This window comes from Petromyzon marinus, chromosome 30 (genome assembly GCF_048934315.1).
Source record: "Petromyzon marinus isolate PM22_M1 ecotype Great Lakes invasive population chromosome 30, UKy_Petmar_22M1.pri1.0, whole genome shotgun sequence".
NCBI lineage: Eukaryota > Metazoa > Chordata > Hyperoartia > Petromyzontiformes > Petromyzontidae > Petromyzon > Petromyzon marinus.
This window is the reverse complement of record NC_133696.1, coordinates 8,362,836-8,380,623: the sequence shown is the minus strand read 5'-3', so window position 1 is coordinate 8,380,623 and position 17,788 is coordinate 8,362,836. Positions and strand designations below refer to the sequence as shown.

At 51.9% G+C, this 17,788-nt stretch overlaps 1 protein-coding gene across 3 annotated transcripts; it reads right to left on the bottom strand.

Moving 5' to 3' along the window:
• Positions 1-17,358, bottom strand: ASB13 (ankyrin repeat and SOCS box containing 13). 3 transcript variants are annotated; one of them, XM_032963414.2, is made up of 6 exons: positions 16,850-17,357; positions 9,076-9,266; positions 8,505-8,655; positions 8,139-8,273; positions 7,608-7,799; positions 1-7,164 (listed from the first exon to the last, which is right to left on the bottom strand). In XM_032963414.2, the coding sequence occupies exons 1-6, from the start codon at positions 16,881-16,883 to the stop codon at positions 7,037-7,039; spliced, it is 831 nt and encodes a 276-aa protein (XP_032819305.1). In that variant the 5' UTR covers positions 16,884-17,357; the 3' UTR covers positions 1-7,036. The 3 variants fall into 3 exon arrangements, with proteins under 3 accessions (XP_032819305.1, XP_032819303.1, XP_032819304.1); XM_032963412.2 differs by having other exon boundaries at positions 7,034-7,799; positions 16,850-17,358; XM_032963413.2 differs by having other exon boundaries at positions 7,034-7,799; positions 9,076-9,263; positions 16,850-17,358.
• Positions 17,359-17,788: the final 430 nt, after the last annotated feature.

The following is a 17,788-nucleotide window of genomic DNA, read 5'->3' as shown; positions in this document are numbered from 1 at the left end:
TATCGTTCTTCCGGTGTCGCGTTTATTTGGCAAACAAAGTCAATCGGTTGTCAACGTGAAGCCGAGACAGCAAAAACATTGCACCTTTGCCGACGATCACAAAGCGAACATTTGCAGGCCGTGCGTGCCGCCGTCGTCAGACTTTGGGGGTTCAACACCAAGTCACTGAAACTTAGCCGCGCGTAGCCCAGCGGCTAAGCTACGATAGTCCGTTCAACACGCAGTACTTAGTCGTAGGCTTTGGCGACCAATATTTTCCGTAAGAAAGTGGTTGTTTTTGAGTGAGATCGCGTAAATATAAACGTGTCGTCAAATCCGCCACCACCACCCGACACGGCCAATTAGCAACACACACCTGTGTGCTGAACGGGCAATCAATTTGCACGTTCTGTTTGCGTGACAAACCTTAAATGTTGACTTCAAGCTTTCGTGACTGCAGGAATTCAAATTCTTTGGGTCTTTCGGTAAAGTCACGCAGATAGATTATGAGACCTCCTTTGCTAGTAACAAGATATAGTAATAGGTTTTACCCTTTTAACTGGCACAAAAACTGACACCTTTATTCAAGGCATCATGTTTGCAATAACCACAACACAAGCAGTCAAAATGCAAACAAAAGAGACAACTTTGATAATAATATGCACTGTCCTTGAATTTGATTGGTCCACACCCGAGACGGCTTTTCTTAGAGCCTAGTACGCCTTTTGGCGTCTTCTGGTCCAACACCAGTGGAGACTAGGCTCTAAGAAAAGCCGTCTCGGGTGTGGACCAATCAAATTCAAGGACAGTGCATATTATTATCAGAGTTGTCTCTTTTGTTTGCATTTTGACTGCTTGTGTTGTGGTTATTGCAAACATGATGCCTTGAATAAAGGTGTCAGTTTTTGTGCCAGTTAAAAGGGTAAAACCTATTACTAAATCACGTAGATAGGTTCAAAGGAAATAACAAAAGACGACCACTTGTGTTGCGATCGAAACGTCGTGGTTTTAGTTTTCTTATTTTCTTGGACCCTATCTACGTGACTTTACCGAAAGACCCAAAGAATGTGACAAACCTTACGAATTGGCTCTGTCGGGTGGTGGCGGATTTAACGACACATTTACGCGATCTAGCTCCAAAAAAGACCTTTATTATGGACTACGTGACTTTACCGAAATAACCAAGAATATGAATCCCTGCAGTCACGAAAGCTTTAAATCAAAATTGAGCTCGGTAGTGTTATCGGGGAGCAGTCTCACAACATGTAACCACATGCCGTGGGTTGCTCTCCAACACCCCCCGGTGGTGCTGCTCAAGCAGTAATTGGGCCACGTCTCTTTTTGTTCCTGCCCCCATGACAATTGGCCTGTGTCAGGTGGAGCATGGGTATACGACACAATATTGATTTTTTTTTTAGTTTTTCTCAAGCGGCAGACAATTTGACGCGAAAATAAATGGGTGTGAGGTCACGAAATCCTAAGCGCGTTAAATGTGACCTTGACTCACTTTAAAGTAAAACGTTAAAGTTGAAAGTAAAACGTTAATGTGAACCAAAATGTCACTGGCAGCCAATCACAGTGAGGGTAAAACAAAAGGGGGGGGGGAGAGGGCTCCGTGTCAATCGTCACGCCGCTCCCCCCCACCCCAGGGACAAATGTCACTGCGCCGGTATGGAGCGTGGTTGACGTGACCTTACCATTTCGCGACGTTCCTTTGACGCAAGTCACGAGAATCCGGTGCGAGCCCCAGAAGCCGGACACACGCCGACTACACACACGGCCGCGACGAGTCAGGCACTACAACGGTTCTGCCACCAATGCCCGAACTGAACGGCGTTCACCACAAGACGTCCACGAACAACAAACGCCTCCTCCTGCTCGGATGCTGAGGATCCCGCCTCCCGCCGGGCTTCCACCTTCTGCTGCGACGCTCATGGGGCCACGACCCCTGAACCACATCATCCACTTCACAAGCCATGGCAGCAGCAGATGCGGACACCTCATGTATGTATGTTGAACTTCTTTCCCACCGTACGTAGCTAACCGTGCTCATCGGAGATGCGGGGGAAAGACCTACAAACTATACGCAAAAAGTAGTTCTTAAGAAATGAGTTTTCAATCTAGATTTGAAAGTGCATAACTCCGGTGGCTTCCTAATATCGGAAGGAAGAGCGTTCCAGACGGCCGCGTGATGCTGCTGTACAAGTGGAGAATTACAAACTCTCTCCAGCAGGGTGCGGCAACTGTGGTCACCACCTACAACTGAGACCATGGGACGTGACACAACTCCATGCCCGATTCACAAACACGAAGGAGGAGGCATCATCGCCGTCATGGCGACGATGCACCGCTCCCTCTAGTCCTGAAGCAATCGCCCCGGCTCATCAACCAGCTCGACGTAGAATCACAGCCGCTGCTTCTCCAGCAACATGAGCCGCACGGAGGACAGTATCACGTTAAGACTTTAAATATTTTACCAAGAATAGCCTCACATTACGTCACTTCTCTACCAAGGAAGGCCTCGCTGAGGGCAACAATTGCTGTGTGCAGTCGCAATTGAGAAATTTGCGGTAGAATTTTTTCAAACTTTAACAAATTGTTCCGTTGACGCCGGCACGCGATGGCCTACTCTTGTGAGTTAGGTCACTGGATTTTAAATCTTGATTTGAAGCTTTCGTGACTGCAGGAATCCATACTCTTTGGTTATTTCGGTAAAGTCACGTGGGTATAAAATAAGATAAGTCACGACGTTTCGGGCGCAACACAAGCGTCCGTCATCAGGTGGGAAAGCCTGGTCTGCTGCTGATGCAGCAGGCCATGCAGCAGGCCATGCTTGTGTTGCGCCCGAAACGTCGTGATTTATTTTATTTTATACCTACGTGACTTTACCGAAAGAACCAAAGAGTATGGATTTTAAATGTCCACTGTGAATGAAGCAGACGGCGCGTAATATTATTAATCCGGTAAATACAGCCGCAGTATTAATCAGGGCGGCCGGTGGATTCGAACCATGAACCCTTGCCAAAAGTGGCCGAATGCGTAACTGCTCGCACGGTGTCACCGTCCACCACCACTTATTGGGCCGCCAATTGTTTTGCTACAGTATGTGCTGTCTGTGGGGTTGGAGTGGTGGTGCAGCGGTTAGCGCGCTGCGATATGAATCCGGCGACCCGAGTTAGATTTCTGGCCACGGCTATAATCGGTGGCGGCGAGTGATATCATCAAAACCATCCTGGGGCCCTCCTCCACCTCTTCACAAAGCCGCACTGCGGACCAGAGTGGTGAAGTATGGTCAACTCCCCCTCTCCCCATAACCGGCACATGGCATTGGTGAGACCTTCATCCAGGAGTTGATTCTGCTCGAGTTTGCTATCCAGAGGTCGATATCCAATTAATTCCACAAAGCGCTGTGAATAATACAAAATAATTATGAAAGAGTAATAATTATTCATACAAGCGTAAAGTGTTGTTTATTTGATTGCAAAATGTTTGTCAAGCTTATTAAATTTATACGTGATACCACCTCGAAAAAAACAAATTACCCTAATTGCTAATCAAGGCCAGGACGTGATGACTGTAACATCTGTGCTATTTCCCCCTCCCAATAAATGCGCTTTAAGAAAGAAGCAGAAAATTAGAAATTAGGTTTAAACAATGATACAGAAATTCGCATTTTATTTTTCAAATCCTTGAACGTGTCTTCCACTAACCCAGTAAACGTGGAACCGTTGGGCCAAAGTTGGCCCAATCACATGCCAACGTTAGGCCAACATTGGGCCAACGGTTCCGACCACACGCCAACTTTGGTCCAAAGTTGGACCAACATTTGCATGTTTTTCTGGGAATTTCAATATACAACGCTAGAAGTCCATAAAATTTCTGCCACTCTCAAGATACACAGCTGAACACTTTCGCAAAATTCAATCACCAGTCGATTGAATCTCGTGAAAGATACTCCGGGTATAAAATTATAATACTAATTATAAAGTAGTTTGGTGACCGTACGTTGGCAGTGGTGCACATGTGCTATGAAGGGCCATTGCCGGAAATGTCGCCTATTATATTATTTTCATTTTACAGCCACAGGATTATAGCCGAATGTGTTATTGAATACCGTGTACTCCATTAGTTTTGTGTCAACCTGTGACCCATATCGAACCGCGTGGGTCCTTTTGCCTATAAACATCTGGCAGTTCATCAGCACTGCTTCAAGCGCGCACGTCCGACTGATTCTGCTGCTAATGAGACACTGGATGTTGAAAACCGGTGCAGATATTCGCTCTTATTGAATCAACGCTGCTGCTAAGACGCGCTCACAGAAAGCCGCGCAGCCAATGGGATGTGTAAAATAATACCTTTATTTTTCATGCTGAGACAAAAAATATGGGAAATTTAGGCCAATTATTCATTTTGTTCGTGATAATCTTCACTATACCGCTCGATGATGACGATGGTGAGGTGTTTATATATGTATTGTAGTGTACTCTGATGTGGCCCAAAAGTCAAGACACAGAGCTTATTTCATTTATTTGAACACTGGCATTACAACATTTTTATTGTTTATTCTTTAAGTTATTACTTTATCTGTTATTATTAATTGTGTTTGTTTTCTTCCTATTCCGATGGCGTTTAAAAATGAAGTGGAAATTGATATTAACAATTGATGAACGGTCAAAGATGACACCTGCAATGTTATAAAAAACTCCTAAATTCATTTCAAAAGAGAATGCACGTGTACACGCATGTTAATGGGAGTCAGTTTGAGCATCTGTTACAATAAATGAAATAACCCTACGTGATTTGCTGAAATAAATAGAATAACTCCATGTGCCCTGACTCTCGAGCCACCCTGTATATAAATAAACCACACTAATCAGACGACCGCCATATTGTTTTGTTTTTTAAACACGTGGATCGATTGCTCGCACGTGCAATCAGAATCCCAACTGGCCGAGTCTCAAGACACTCTTTCAAGAGGGTCTTGCTCGGGAGTTTCAGACCAAATCTCTTCCAAGATTTTTTGAACCTGAAATGCTGCCCTCATGGGGTTGGTCAAAAAACTCTTGAGAAACGAACACTGCGAGCTCAATACTTGTTATGACTGTTCTTGTTATTCCACCTGTTTACCCACGAAAGTCTCGACTCTCTTTCAGGAGGCTCCTTCTCAGGATTCACAGTAGGGGGCGATGTTGCTGCTGGTACTGCTGTGTGATATCAACTGAGGAACGTGCAGGTAACATTTTTCCAGCATTGAGGTGTTTTTGCGGGCGTGTGTATTTTAGTGGTGAGGTGGGGAGCGGTGGTGCAGTGCTTAGCACACTGCGCTACGAACCGGGTGGCCCGAGTTCGACCAATAACAATGGTGAATATCTGAACCGGTCCCAGGACCTCGCACAGTCGTCCCTTGTGTGGTGTGTAAAACCATTAGCACTGGAGAGACAAAGGCGGCCAGGCGTGTTGTTGGCCACCTACGCCCTTGTGTCCTAGATAGGGCCTTAATAGAGTCCTGCTAACAGTATTTGCCCCAACAGCCTTTTGAAGGCTATGCGGGTAATCTTTGTGTATGTGTGTAGTGTGTGTAGTGTATACATACATATACAGCACAGAGGTCACGTACATCACACACACAGAGCAATGACCACTGCCGGCAGAAAAACAACGATTGCTCCTATGGTTTGACAAGGCTCCACCATAAGAATGTGGAATTGCTCCACCTTGGCAGCAGAGCTCAGTGTCACCCAGTGTCCATTTAGCGCACGCTGGGGGCGGTGGGGAGGGGTAAACTATGAACAAAATTCACTCGACGTTGGCACGACGTTGGCTTTCGACGACATTTTTGTCTTGGCACGTTATCGCGCCACCAATGTCACCATCGGCGGCGCTGGGACGGATCGGCCGACGCGCTGTCAGCGGCGGAGCTTCGGCCGTCACCTCGAGCTGTGAAATATCTCGGCTCTCTCACTCGTAAACACCGCACGACGCCGCGTGTCCGCCCACCGCCCCCCCCCACACCACGTGCAAGCGTTTGCGCACAGACCACGGCCCAACCCTCGTTTTCTGCAGACGTCCACAAAGCCGACCGTTCACGTATTCACATATCCGCCCGCCTGGGGTCCCCAAGCCAGTCGAAAACTAACTTTGCAATGCAACGTTACAACGACGACGATGATGATGATGACGATGATGACGATGATGACGACGATGATGATGATGACGACGATGATGACGATGATGATGATGGCGACGATGAACGTACCACAGTACGGTCTCCAAATAACGTTGGTCGTTTCCGCGGCATAAATCAATAAAGATCATCGTTAAACAATCCCTGTCATGATATATTACTGTATATATATTTATTTTACTTTTGTAATAAAGAGAGAAGAGATTGGATTCTCAGATGGAACCGCGACCACGGATCGCTGCGAGGACTTACGGACACCACCGCTACAGTTCCGGTGCCCCCTACCGTTTCGACCCCCCACCACGTTGCACCATCCCCCGGCTTGACGCAGCTGACCGGCGCAGGCGACCACCGTTTGCTCACCGTGAGCATGTTCTGTGGTTCTGTGAGCTGCGTGGCGAGCGAGGGCGGCGTGGCCATTGGGGAGCGAGTGGTTCTGTAAGCTCGCGGTAAAGCGAGCACGGTGAGGAATCGGTGGCGAGCGAAAGGACGATCGATTCGGCGGTGTGTTGGTGTTTCTGCGGGCTCCTTGGTGAGGCGATGGTGAGTGAGTGCATCTGTGATATCCGCGGTGAGCAAACCAGTGAGGAGACGGTGGCGGTTAGTGGGTGCCACCATGGTGAGCGAGTGGTGAGGGGGTGGTGGTGAGGGGGTCGTGGTGAGTGGCGAACCACGTGGGTTAGGGGGTAGGTGAGGTGGTGGTAATGGTGAGTGGATCTAGGTCCTGTGATAGCGAGTGGTGAGGTGGCGGTGGTGAGTGGTGGGCCCGTGTGGGTTAGAAGTAGGTGCGGTGGTGGTAGGTGGTTGTGAGTGGATGGCCCAGCGGTGAGCGAGTGGTGAGGAAGGTGGTGGCGAGTGGTGGGCCCGTGTGGGCTAGGAGTAGGCGAGGAATTGCCTGAGCGGGCGAGGCAGCGGCAGCTGGGGCAGCTGGTGCAGGCGCTGCGGACCCAGGAACCCACGCACAGCCAAGCGGCACAGCTGCAGCAGCGACGAGGGGTGTCCTGCACAGCGCACAGGACACACGCACGTACGCACACACACACGGGACACGCACAAATACAAAGATACCCCATGAAGCCTAAACAGGCTTTTGGGGCAAGTGTTGTTAGCGAGCACCTATGTAGGCCGGCACAGCACACGAGGGCGGCGTGTGGCCAGCACCACGCCTGACCGCCTTTGTCTCTCCCGTGGCGATGTTTACACACCGCACCACGTACACAATGGCATACGAACACAAAAAAAATGCAACACATTTGTCAATAACGCTGTGGCCTTGACATGAGAAACACATAAGCGACGATGCTACGCCGATTCGGCAGCAAGGCTGGTGCTGCAAGAATTGACGGTGGCAAAGATGGGAGGAGAGTGGCGATTAGCGATGGGGGGGGGCGGCGACTGCGACGGCGGCGACGGGAGGGCGGTGGCTGGGGCGGTGGCCCCGTACTCTCGTATCGCGCCAGCTGGGCCCAGCACGGCGACCCGGCGGGGAGGTAGTCGCTGGGCCGGCGGCCGCGGTTGTCACGGGCGTTGACGCACGCCCCGAACTCCACGAGCAGCTCGAGCAGCGCCACGTCGTGCGTGCGCGCCGCGTGGTGCAGCGCCGTCTCGTGCAGCTTCGCCGCGTTCACGTTCGCTCCTGCGTGTGGGGGAGGGGGTGCCGAGGGGGGGGAGGTGGGGCGGCAGGTCACGAGCCAACGCCGGAGTATGGAGATTTTTGTGACCGTGGCGAGCGCAGTGATATTATGGCGAATGAACCCCGGCGATCGTGGCGAGTGACGATGGTTGAGTGTGTGCGGTGAATGCCCGCGGTGATCCTGGTGCAGATCGCGGTGACTGCTGCGATTGTTGTGAGCCATCGTGGTGAGCGCGTGTGGCGAGCAATCGCAGTGATCGTGGTGATGGTGGTGAGAGACGGTGGCGAGTGCGTGCGGCGAGCGATCGCGGTGATGGTGGCGGCGCCGCCGGCAGCACTCACCGGCGTCGAGCAACGCCCGCACGCACGTCTGGTGCTGCTTGTAGGTGGCGACATGCAGCGGGGTGCCCAGGTGGCAGTCGTGCGCCTCCAGGTGCGCGCCCGCAGCGATCAGCAGCTGCACACACTCCACACTGCCTGCACGCGCAGGGAGAAACGGGGGGAACACGGGGAGATGCGAGGAGATGCGAGGACACGCGGGGAGATGCCGGGACACGCGGGGAGATGCGGGGACAACGCGGACACACGGGAATACGCAGGGAGACACACAGATACGTGGTGTTGATGGCAAGGCGCTGGCAACGCGGTGGTGGGCACTGGTGGCGTTGGGGGTGACACGGGGGGGGGGGGGGGGCGGTGGTGGCGCACCGCCGAGGCAGGCCTCGTGGAGCGGCGATACGGTGAAGATGGAGAGGTTGACGCGCGCTCCGTGCAGCAGCAGCAGCCGCACGCACTCCAGGCTCCCCGAGGCACACGCCTCGCACAGTGGGGTGCTCCCGTCAATGTTACGAGCCTCCACCTGGGGGGAGGGGTGGGAGGGGATAGACGGAGGTCGGAACGGAGGGGGTGGAGTTTATTTTGTGTAACCAGGCAATAACTCAGGAAACGAGCATCCTCTAATTGGCAAGGGTGAACTGGGTCACCTAAAAACACAAAAAGACATAATAAATTACAGCAATGGAGCAACACGAAATTGGAGCAAAACAACCAAGTAGAAATCAGAGGACAATAGGAAGTGACGGAGTTCTGGGTTAAGTGAGAGGTCATCTTCATCGCCATCGTCACGGCTGTCACGAGGTCACTACGCTCGGGAACCTGGGCGACCACAGAAAACATTGATTTAATCGTCTCAGCTCGCCGGGTCAGAGGTCGCCGTTGTTCAAACGATCGCGGGAGGAAGTGCCACGTGCCACCCCCCACACCTCCCCCCACCAGGTACCTGCGCGCCGGCGGAGAGCAGCATCTGCGTGCAGAGCGCGTGGCCGTTCTGGCAGGCCTCGTGCAGCGGAGTCACCGAGTCCACGGTGACGAGGTTCACGCAGGCGCCCGTCTCGATAAGCCGCTTCACCTGCAGTGCGCGGCCCAGCGACGCCGCCTCGTGCAGCGGCGACCGGTCGGCCCAGAAGCCTGCTGGCGCCGCGCCCGCCGCACCGCTCGTTAGAACGACGGCGGTCCGGTCGTTACGAGAAATGAATAAACGTATCGGGGGTTATTTCTCGAGCCCGCTGCTCGTCGGCGTGATGTGCGGCCGTGGCGATGTCACGAGCCACACCACGGCCGACATCGCTCGCCCCATCGCGAATCATTTTGACATCAACAGGCTGGTACACGTGCACGAGGGTCACATACTGGGGTGTACACGTGGACCAGAAGTTCAGCAGTGGATAGGCAACGGCACGTGCAGAGTAAAGTACAAAAACAAAGTAAACGTCGAAGTGAGTTCCTGCTGCTCAAGAGCACAGAGGCATCGGTGCTCCATTTCCCGTTTAACGGCCTGGCTCGGCCAGTGGTGAAACTTCCAAATTGGTACGGTGGGGGACACGTCTCTCCACAGGACAACCGCCGTTTACTTCTGCACAAAAGCAGAATTTTAATCACCCCAGAGGGATGATGGGCTCAGACAACTCCCCAACCAGGATGTGAACTCGCAACGTCTTCAGATTGCCAGCCGCTCACTCTGCCGCTCAGCCTCCTGGCCGGTTATCGTCATCATCATCATCATGGGGGGGTGTCCAAACCTCCAGACCCTATACGGGCCACAAAGAAAGAGCCACAAGATCACACGCGACCTTCACACGTGAGGTGTCCACCAATGTTATCGCAATCGGTATTACCAGCTCAGCCAATCGGTGCACTCAACACCTATCGTCTACAGACACATGTAGCCAATCATCAGCTGGAGCACTGATGCCGGTTGGACCGCGGTTACATCGCAGGATAGCGACAGGCGGCGACGGCAGCGGCACGGGGACGGGTTTCGTCCGGATTGGCCACGGCGGATGAAGACGAGAGCCGATTTATCATTTTTGGACTGAACCACGGTGCCTAATAATGTAACCAAATAATCTTGGGCACATCGTCTTCATTCAGACTTCGTTGATTTCGTCTCGTCACAGTCGGTCGCGCGATGATCTCCGCCGGGCGGACGTAGTCAACGCCGTCACTCTCCTCCGACCGGAGCCATCGTCGTCGACTCAAGGAGAACGTGCCGAGTCGGCGGATATTCCCGTGGGGTGGTGGTGGGGGGGTATGTGCCACACCCAATAACCCCACTCGGTAATCACCAACACCATCAAATCGTCGTCGTCGTCATCATCGTCGTCGTCAACTCGGGTGGTCACACTTCCTGATTCTAGGAGCCGCGTTACCAAAACACTGCGGAGGTTTTTGTGGTTGCGCCGCACGGCTCTGCGATGTTTTCGGGTTGCGACGCCACGTCCTGTTGTTGTTTGGCACCGTGTCCGACGTTTCGCTCCACAAGCTGACAGCTTCCGTACGAATGTAATCGATATGTACAGATGAACTGATGCATTGCTTCACGCCAAGCAGGCATCTAAACTCTGCTGGTTGGCAATCATGGTGGCTACGCACATGGCCTGTGTTAATCCAGCAGAAGGCAGTACGGGAAAATGCTGACCCCATCTGTTCCATCTGTATGGGATAAGAGTGTTGCCCCTTCACATGCGTGGGTTTTCTCAAAATGCTATGGTTTCCTCCCATACGTAAACACTGAATTGGCTGAAAACACCTTAATATATATGGAAGCGCAGAGCTGCGGCAATCGGTAAACGCCGGCGTCACCGCCTGGCTGCTGCCGCTGCCCTCCCACCCGCCGTCTGTGGCTCATTGTCGTGCCTCTCGAGTCGTCCTCTCTACGAGAGCAAGCGGACAGCGTGCAGCAGCAGCAGTAGCAGCAGCAGTAGCAGCAGTAGCAGCAGCAGCAGTAGCAGCAGTAGCAACAGTAGCAGCAGTAGCAGCAGCAGTAGCAGCAGTAGCATCAGCAGTAGCAGCAGTAGCAGCAGTAGCAGCAGCAGTAGTAGCAGCAGCAGCAGTAGCAGCACTAGCAGCAGCAGTACCAGTAGCAGCAATAGCAGCAGTAGCAGCAGCAGTAGCAGCAGTAGCAGCAGCAGCAGTAGCAGCAGTAGCAGTAGTAGCAGCAGCAGTAGCAGCAGTAGCAGCACCAGCAGTATAAAAGTAGCAGCAACGCGTTACCAGTTGAAATTATTATTATTAAACCAGGACAATGAAGCAAATTAGGCAACCTCAGTCAACATTTTAAAATCCTAATATTACACACAAGAATTCCTGACAACCGCCCCCCGTATGTGAGGTATAATTTTGCGGGAAATTCTATCCTGAAAATGTGGCTTATTTATGGATTAAGTTGACGGTTTGACAGACAATAGCCGTAACGTACTGCACCACCACCGCCCAAGCGTGTTGCCGAGTCAGCCCATCCACATACGACCGACACCACGGAGGTATTTTACAAGACTCCTTTATCTTCTTCCAAGACGGCCCAGCCAGCGTGGAGGATGGAGAAGCCCACAGAGAAAGCTTCCACCAGCAGTGGCCTGAGCGAGCAATCGCAGGGCTGCACCAACTCTACCTCGCCAAGAGAGGTGGGCACAAATCATTAATATATCTGAATTGCAAAATACTGGTTGGTTGGTTGACGTGCCAGTCCCCAAATCAGCGGAGCGGTGTCAGGAGGGCGGGAGGGGGCATAGCCACCACCCCCCCGCCCCCTTCTAAATTCTAAAATACAAGTAAATTTGATACAATACAACCGGTTTTGCGATAGTTGGAGGGGGCTGGACACAACGCGACAAATGGTACAGTTGAGCGATGGGCGTCTCGGCCATTCCTCTCGCACACAGCGGGAGGGTAGAACCAGGGCAGAACGTGCAATAGACACGAGCAGATTGGCCATCGCTCCTTCTGGTTATGATGTTAAACTAGCGAGTTCTCACATCGTTAAGTGTCCGAAACGTCCGTCCCAAACCACAACAAGGGCACGAGGTGCGGTGCTCATCTCCATTTATAACCCAAAGCATGTCCATTCCACATTACGATGGCCAAGCACAGATAGCCTATCCATATGAGCACCATTGGAGACTTTCCCAAAACTCTGTTCTGTCTCCACATTTTAATGTAGAATTTTTTTGTTCATTGGCCTATATACATAGGCTTTTCAGAGTGGCAATATTGTTCAGCGGCCATTGTCAAAAGATAATACTGCCGGATTATATTGGTCTGGAAAGCCAAATAGGTCAATGTGCTAACAAAAAAATATTTCATTTATTTGGGAGCCGGATTGTGGGAGGAGCCGGCAGTGGCTTGGGGAGAGGCCTTCAACCAGCAGCTGATTGACCATGGCTGATGTTGATGTAGAGCAACAGCTATTATTTTACTTGAAGGTGGTTAATGAGCCAGTAGCAGGGTGGTGCATCCTGGCTGTGACTATGTCTCCCCCTTCGTATCTGTGAATCGGGGCGGTGAGTCTGTGTTATATGTTCCACGGTCTCTATTCTACGTGACCGCAGTTGTACACACCGGGGATTTTATAATTGCTCGATTTTTTGGTTAATTTTACCCATGGCTGATGACGATGATACGGAGAACGGAGCTCTGCTGATGTCCCCCACTCGTGCCCACCGTGCTCTCCACAGACAGCGGCGCACCGCGAGTTTAACGATGAAGACTTCCCGGAGGGTGGCGTGAGGGCTCAGCGCATCGATCTCTGCTCCACCGTTAATCTTAATCCGCCCTTTCCGGGATCTCGCGGCTTTCGGGTTTTATCGTTTCCCAAACGCAGCCACCGCTGACAGAGAAGCATCCTCGCGTCGCCCCGGCGACATCACCGGCTCGCAAATAGCCGATTACACCACTTCCCACCCCAATTCGGCGTTTCGTCACCGAGCCGGCTTTGGGCCACCGTCATCGGTGACAAAACGGGGACATCATCATCGTCGTCGTCGGCAGTAGCAGCAGCACCAATCCCCTGGCGGTACTGGGTGGGGGACGTGGGGGAGGAGGAAAGGTGGAAGAGGGAGGTGAGGCATGCGTGGATGAGGTCATATTGACACCACTTGCAAGATGACGCCTCCTTGCGCCATCCACGTGGCTCTCCTTACCACGTGCGGTTGTCAAATATAATTATTAGTGACGGTAAGCATCGTTAGCTGGCATTACGATTGCATTGGAATCTCTGTACAATTATAACTGAACCGCGATTACGATGTATTACCAATGGCAACATTTTCAGTTGTAATATTAAAATTAAAACCCGGATGCTGAGCACAGGCTCAAAAAGCCTAGAAACGTCACAAGGGGCCAGTGACAAACAGCACAATTAAAATTGAATTGAACGAGGTTATTATTATGAGAACCTGGGGAAGGAAAAGAGGCGATGGGGAGGTGAAGTTCAAAGAGGAGCAGTGGAAGGGATGACCCAGAAAGAGAAGCGAACTGTTGTACATCTTGCTCCTTGAGCAGGCCCTGTGAGGTCGTCATATCATCATCAGCCATGATCAATCCACTGCTGGATGAAAGGCTCATCACATTTAATTATAGACACGATGTACCGAGCAACACGTGTATTGGTCATCAGCCATGGTCAATCCACTGGTGGATGAAGGCCTCGTCACGTGTATTAATATACATGACGTACCTAGCATCACACGTACTAGCCATCAGCCATGATCAATCCACTGCTGGATGAAAGCCTCGTACTAATAGACATGATGTACCTAGCATGACAGGTACTAGTCATCAGCCATGGTAAATCCACTGCTAGATGAAAGCCACGTACTAATAGACATGATGTACCTAGCATCACACATACTGGTCATCAGCCAGGGTCAATCCACTGCTGGATGAAAGGCTCATCACATGTAATTATAGACAGGATGTACCTAGCACCACAGGTACTGGTCATCAGCCATGGTAAATCCACTGCTGGATGAAAGCCTCGTACTAATATACATGATGTACCTAGCATCACAGGTACTGGTCATCAGCCATGGTAAATCCACTGCTAGATGAAAGCCTCGTACTAATAGACATGATGTACCTAGCATCACACGTACTGGTCATCAGCCACTGTCAATCCACTGCTGGATGAAAAACCTCATCATGTGTACTAATGGACCGTTACGTGCCATCACACGTGCAGTGAAAGTTGGCCATTCTGTGCCAGAGGCTGCCACACACACGAGGCGGGGGGTTGGAGGGGGGTACTGAGGCTGAACACTGTAGGGTATTTATACTGGCTCAAGTCGACGTGTACTGCAGAGCGTGTGGTGGTGGGGTTGTTACATCACCACTGTGGTGAGCTCCCCGCGTCAACAGCGGGAGCCACGTGCTCAGGCTTACAGTGGCAAGGAGAGGGTACACAAAGATAATGATGATGATTACTGTATTACAATTTTGATATTTGATTATGAGACTGATGATTACAGTTATATTTGGTGATGACACTGATGATGTGTGGCGACTTGTGAAATTATAAATTATGAAATCAATCGTGAACATTGGTGATGACGGTGATTGGAGATGGTGATTATGAAATGATTGGTTGTGATATTGGTGAAATTGATTTCCAAGTGAGTGATCAAATTTGTAATAATTGTTGATGAAATCCAAACGCTGGTGATGTTAATGCTGCACTATACGAATGTTGTTGCCGATTTAAAATAATTATAATGCAAAATTCCGATGATTTCGATTGTTGGTGACAATTAAATGGGTGACGATGATGTCCATGCTGGCGATTGATGGTTTTGCGACTCGTGATGATAGCGGTGATGGTGAGATTGTTGCCGATTTGACGGCTGACCATGGTGAAACTGAAGGTGATGTTACTGATGATGTTACTGCCGATTGTGTCAGTGACGACCTTTGTGAATTCTCACGGCGACGTTCAAGTGATGACATTCACACTGCGCGGACCGCTGCTGCTGATGATGATGATGATTACGGTCCAACATTACCACCACCACCACCATCATCAAATACACAAAGATCCGCCCCCGTGTAGCCTGTAACAGGCTGTTTGGTGCAAGTGTTGTTAGCGAGCACCGACGAAGGCCGGAACGGCACACGAGGGGGCTGCGTGCTCAGCACCACGCCCGGCCGCCTTTGTCTCTCCCCAAGTGGCGATGTTTAACACACCGCAACCAGCCAACTCATTTGAGGCCGAGTGGAGCTAGGGGGGAGGACACAGGACCCGGTCACCGGTGTTGGCCGTGAGCGGGACACGAACTCGGGCCGCCGGGTTAACCGCTGCACCACCGCTCCCCACACCACCATCACCACCACCACCATCAACCAACATCACCACCACCATCAACAACATCACCACCATCAACCACCATCACCATCAACCACCATCAACCAACATCACCACCACCATCACCACCACCATCAACCAACATCACCACCACCATCAACAACATCACCACCACCACCATCAACCACCATCAACCAACATCACCACCACCATCAACCACCATCACCACCACCATCAACCACCACCACCATCAACCAACATCACAACCACCATCAACCAACATCACCACCGCTCCTCACACCACCATCACCACCACCATCAACCAACATCACCACCACCATCAACCAGCATCACCACTACCATCAACAACATCACCACCACCATCAACCACCATCAACCACCGCCACCATCAACCAACATCACCACCACCATCAACCACCACCACCATCAACCAACATCACCATCACCACCACCACCATCAACCACCATCAACCAACATCACCACCACCATCAACCAACATCACCACCACCATCAACCACCACCACCATCAACCAACATCACCACCACCATCAACATCACCACCACCATCAACCACCACCACCACCACCTCCACCATCAACCACTATCACCACCACCATCACCACCACCATCAACCACCATCACCACCACCATCAACCAACATCACCACCACCATCAACCAACATCACCTGCACCATCAACCACCATCACCACCACCATCAACCACCATCAACAAACATCACCACTACCATCAACCACCATCACCATCAACCACCATCACCACTACCATCAACCACCATCACCACCATCAACCACCATCACCACCACCATCAACCAACATCACCTGCACCATCAACCACCATCACCACCACCATCAACCACCATCACCATCAACCAACATCACCACCATCAACCACCATCACCACCACCATCAACCACCATCACCACCACCATCAACCAACATCACAATCACCATCAACCACCATCACCACCACCATCAACCAACATCACCACCACCATCAACCAACATCACCACCATCAACAACATCACCACCACCATCAACCACCATCACCACCATCAACCAACATCACCTGCACCATCAACCACCATCACAATAACCATCAACCCCAACCATCAACAGCGGCAAGCAAGGCCCACGCAGAGCCTTCAGCAGCAACAACAGCAGCAACAACAGCAACAACAAACAACAGCAGCAACAGCCGCAGCAGCAACAACAGCAACAACAACAACAGCAGCAGCAACAACAGCAGCAACAACAACAACAGCAGCGACACCAGCAGCGACAACAACAGCAACAACAACAGCAGCAACAACAACAGCGACAACAACAACAGCAACAACAGCAGCAACCCTCTCTCTCCTTCATGGACTCCTCCTACCTATGTCTCCAATGGTCGTAGCTCGCACGCTCATCTTCGCGGGGGGAGGGTTGTTGTTGTTGCTGTTGTTGTTGCTGTTGTTGCCCCCGCCTCTCCGCTGTGTCGTGTCGGCCCGGGTGACAAGTCGAGAGACGAAGAAGAAGAAGCAGGAGGAGGAGGGGAGACCGCGGGGTTTCGCCTCGCCGGTCGCGAGGTGAGCGAGCCGGCAGGACACGCCGGGTCACTCACTCGGTACCCCCACACGGGACGCGTGTGTACGTGTGTGTTTATATCTATATATGTGTGTGTATATCTATGTATGTGTGTGTATATCTATGTATGTGTGTATATCTGTCTGTGTGTGTATCTGTCTGTGTGTGTGTGGGCCGGCACGACAAACCGAGCGAAAATGGATTCGCACGCAGCCACAATTCGCCCAGAGCAGCAAAAGCCTCAGACATCAACCAACCACGCCGCCTCCTCCTGCTGCTGCTGCTGCTCCCTCTGCCGGCAACAGGCACCACCCACCCACACCACCATCACTCACCCCACCACCACCCACCCACACCACCACCACCCACCCACACCACCACCACCCACCCACACCACCACCACCACCACCCACCCACACCACCACCACCCACCCTCACCACCACCACCCACCCACACCACCACCACCCACCCACACCACCACCACCCACACCACCACCACCCACCCACACCACCACCACCCACCCACACCACCACCACCCACCCACACCACCACCACCCACACCACCACCACCACCCACCCACACCACCACCACCCACCCACACCACCACCCACCCACACCACCACCCACCCACACCACCACCACCCACCCACACCACCACCACCCACCCACACCACCACTACCCACCCACACCACCACCACCCACACCACCACCACCCACCCACACCACCACCACCCACCCACACCA

Excerpts from the sequence above, each read along its gene's own strand:
- ASB13 (XM_032963412.2), bottom strand. The coding sequence starts at position 16,883 with ATGAGCGTGCGAGCTACGACCATTGGAGACATAG. Across the intron at positions 9,267-16,849 it reads TACGACCATTGGAGACATAG|CAGGCTTCTGGGCCGACCGG; the intron begins GTAGGAGGAGTC and ends GCGCGGCGCCAG. Across the intron at positions 7,800-8,138 it reads GCGGGCGTTGCTCGACGCCG|GAGCGAACGTGAACGCGGCG; the intron begins GTGAGTGCTGCC and ends CCCCACACGCAG.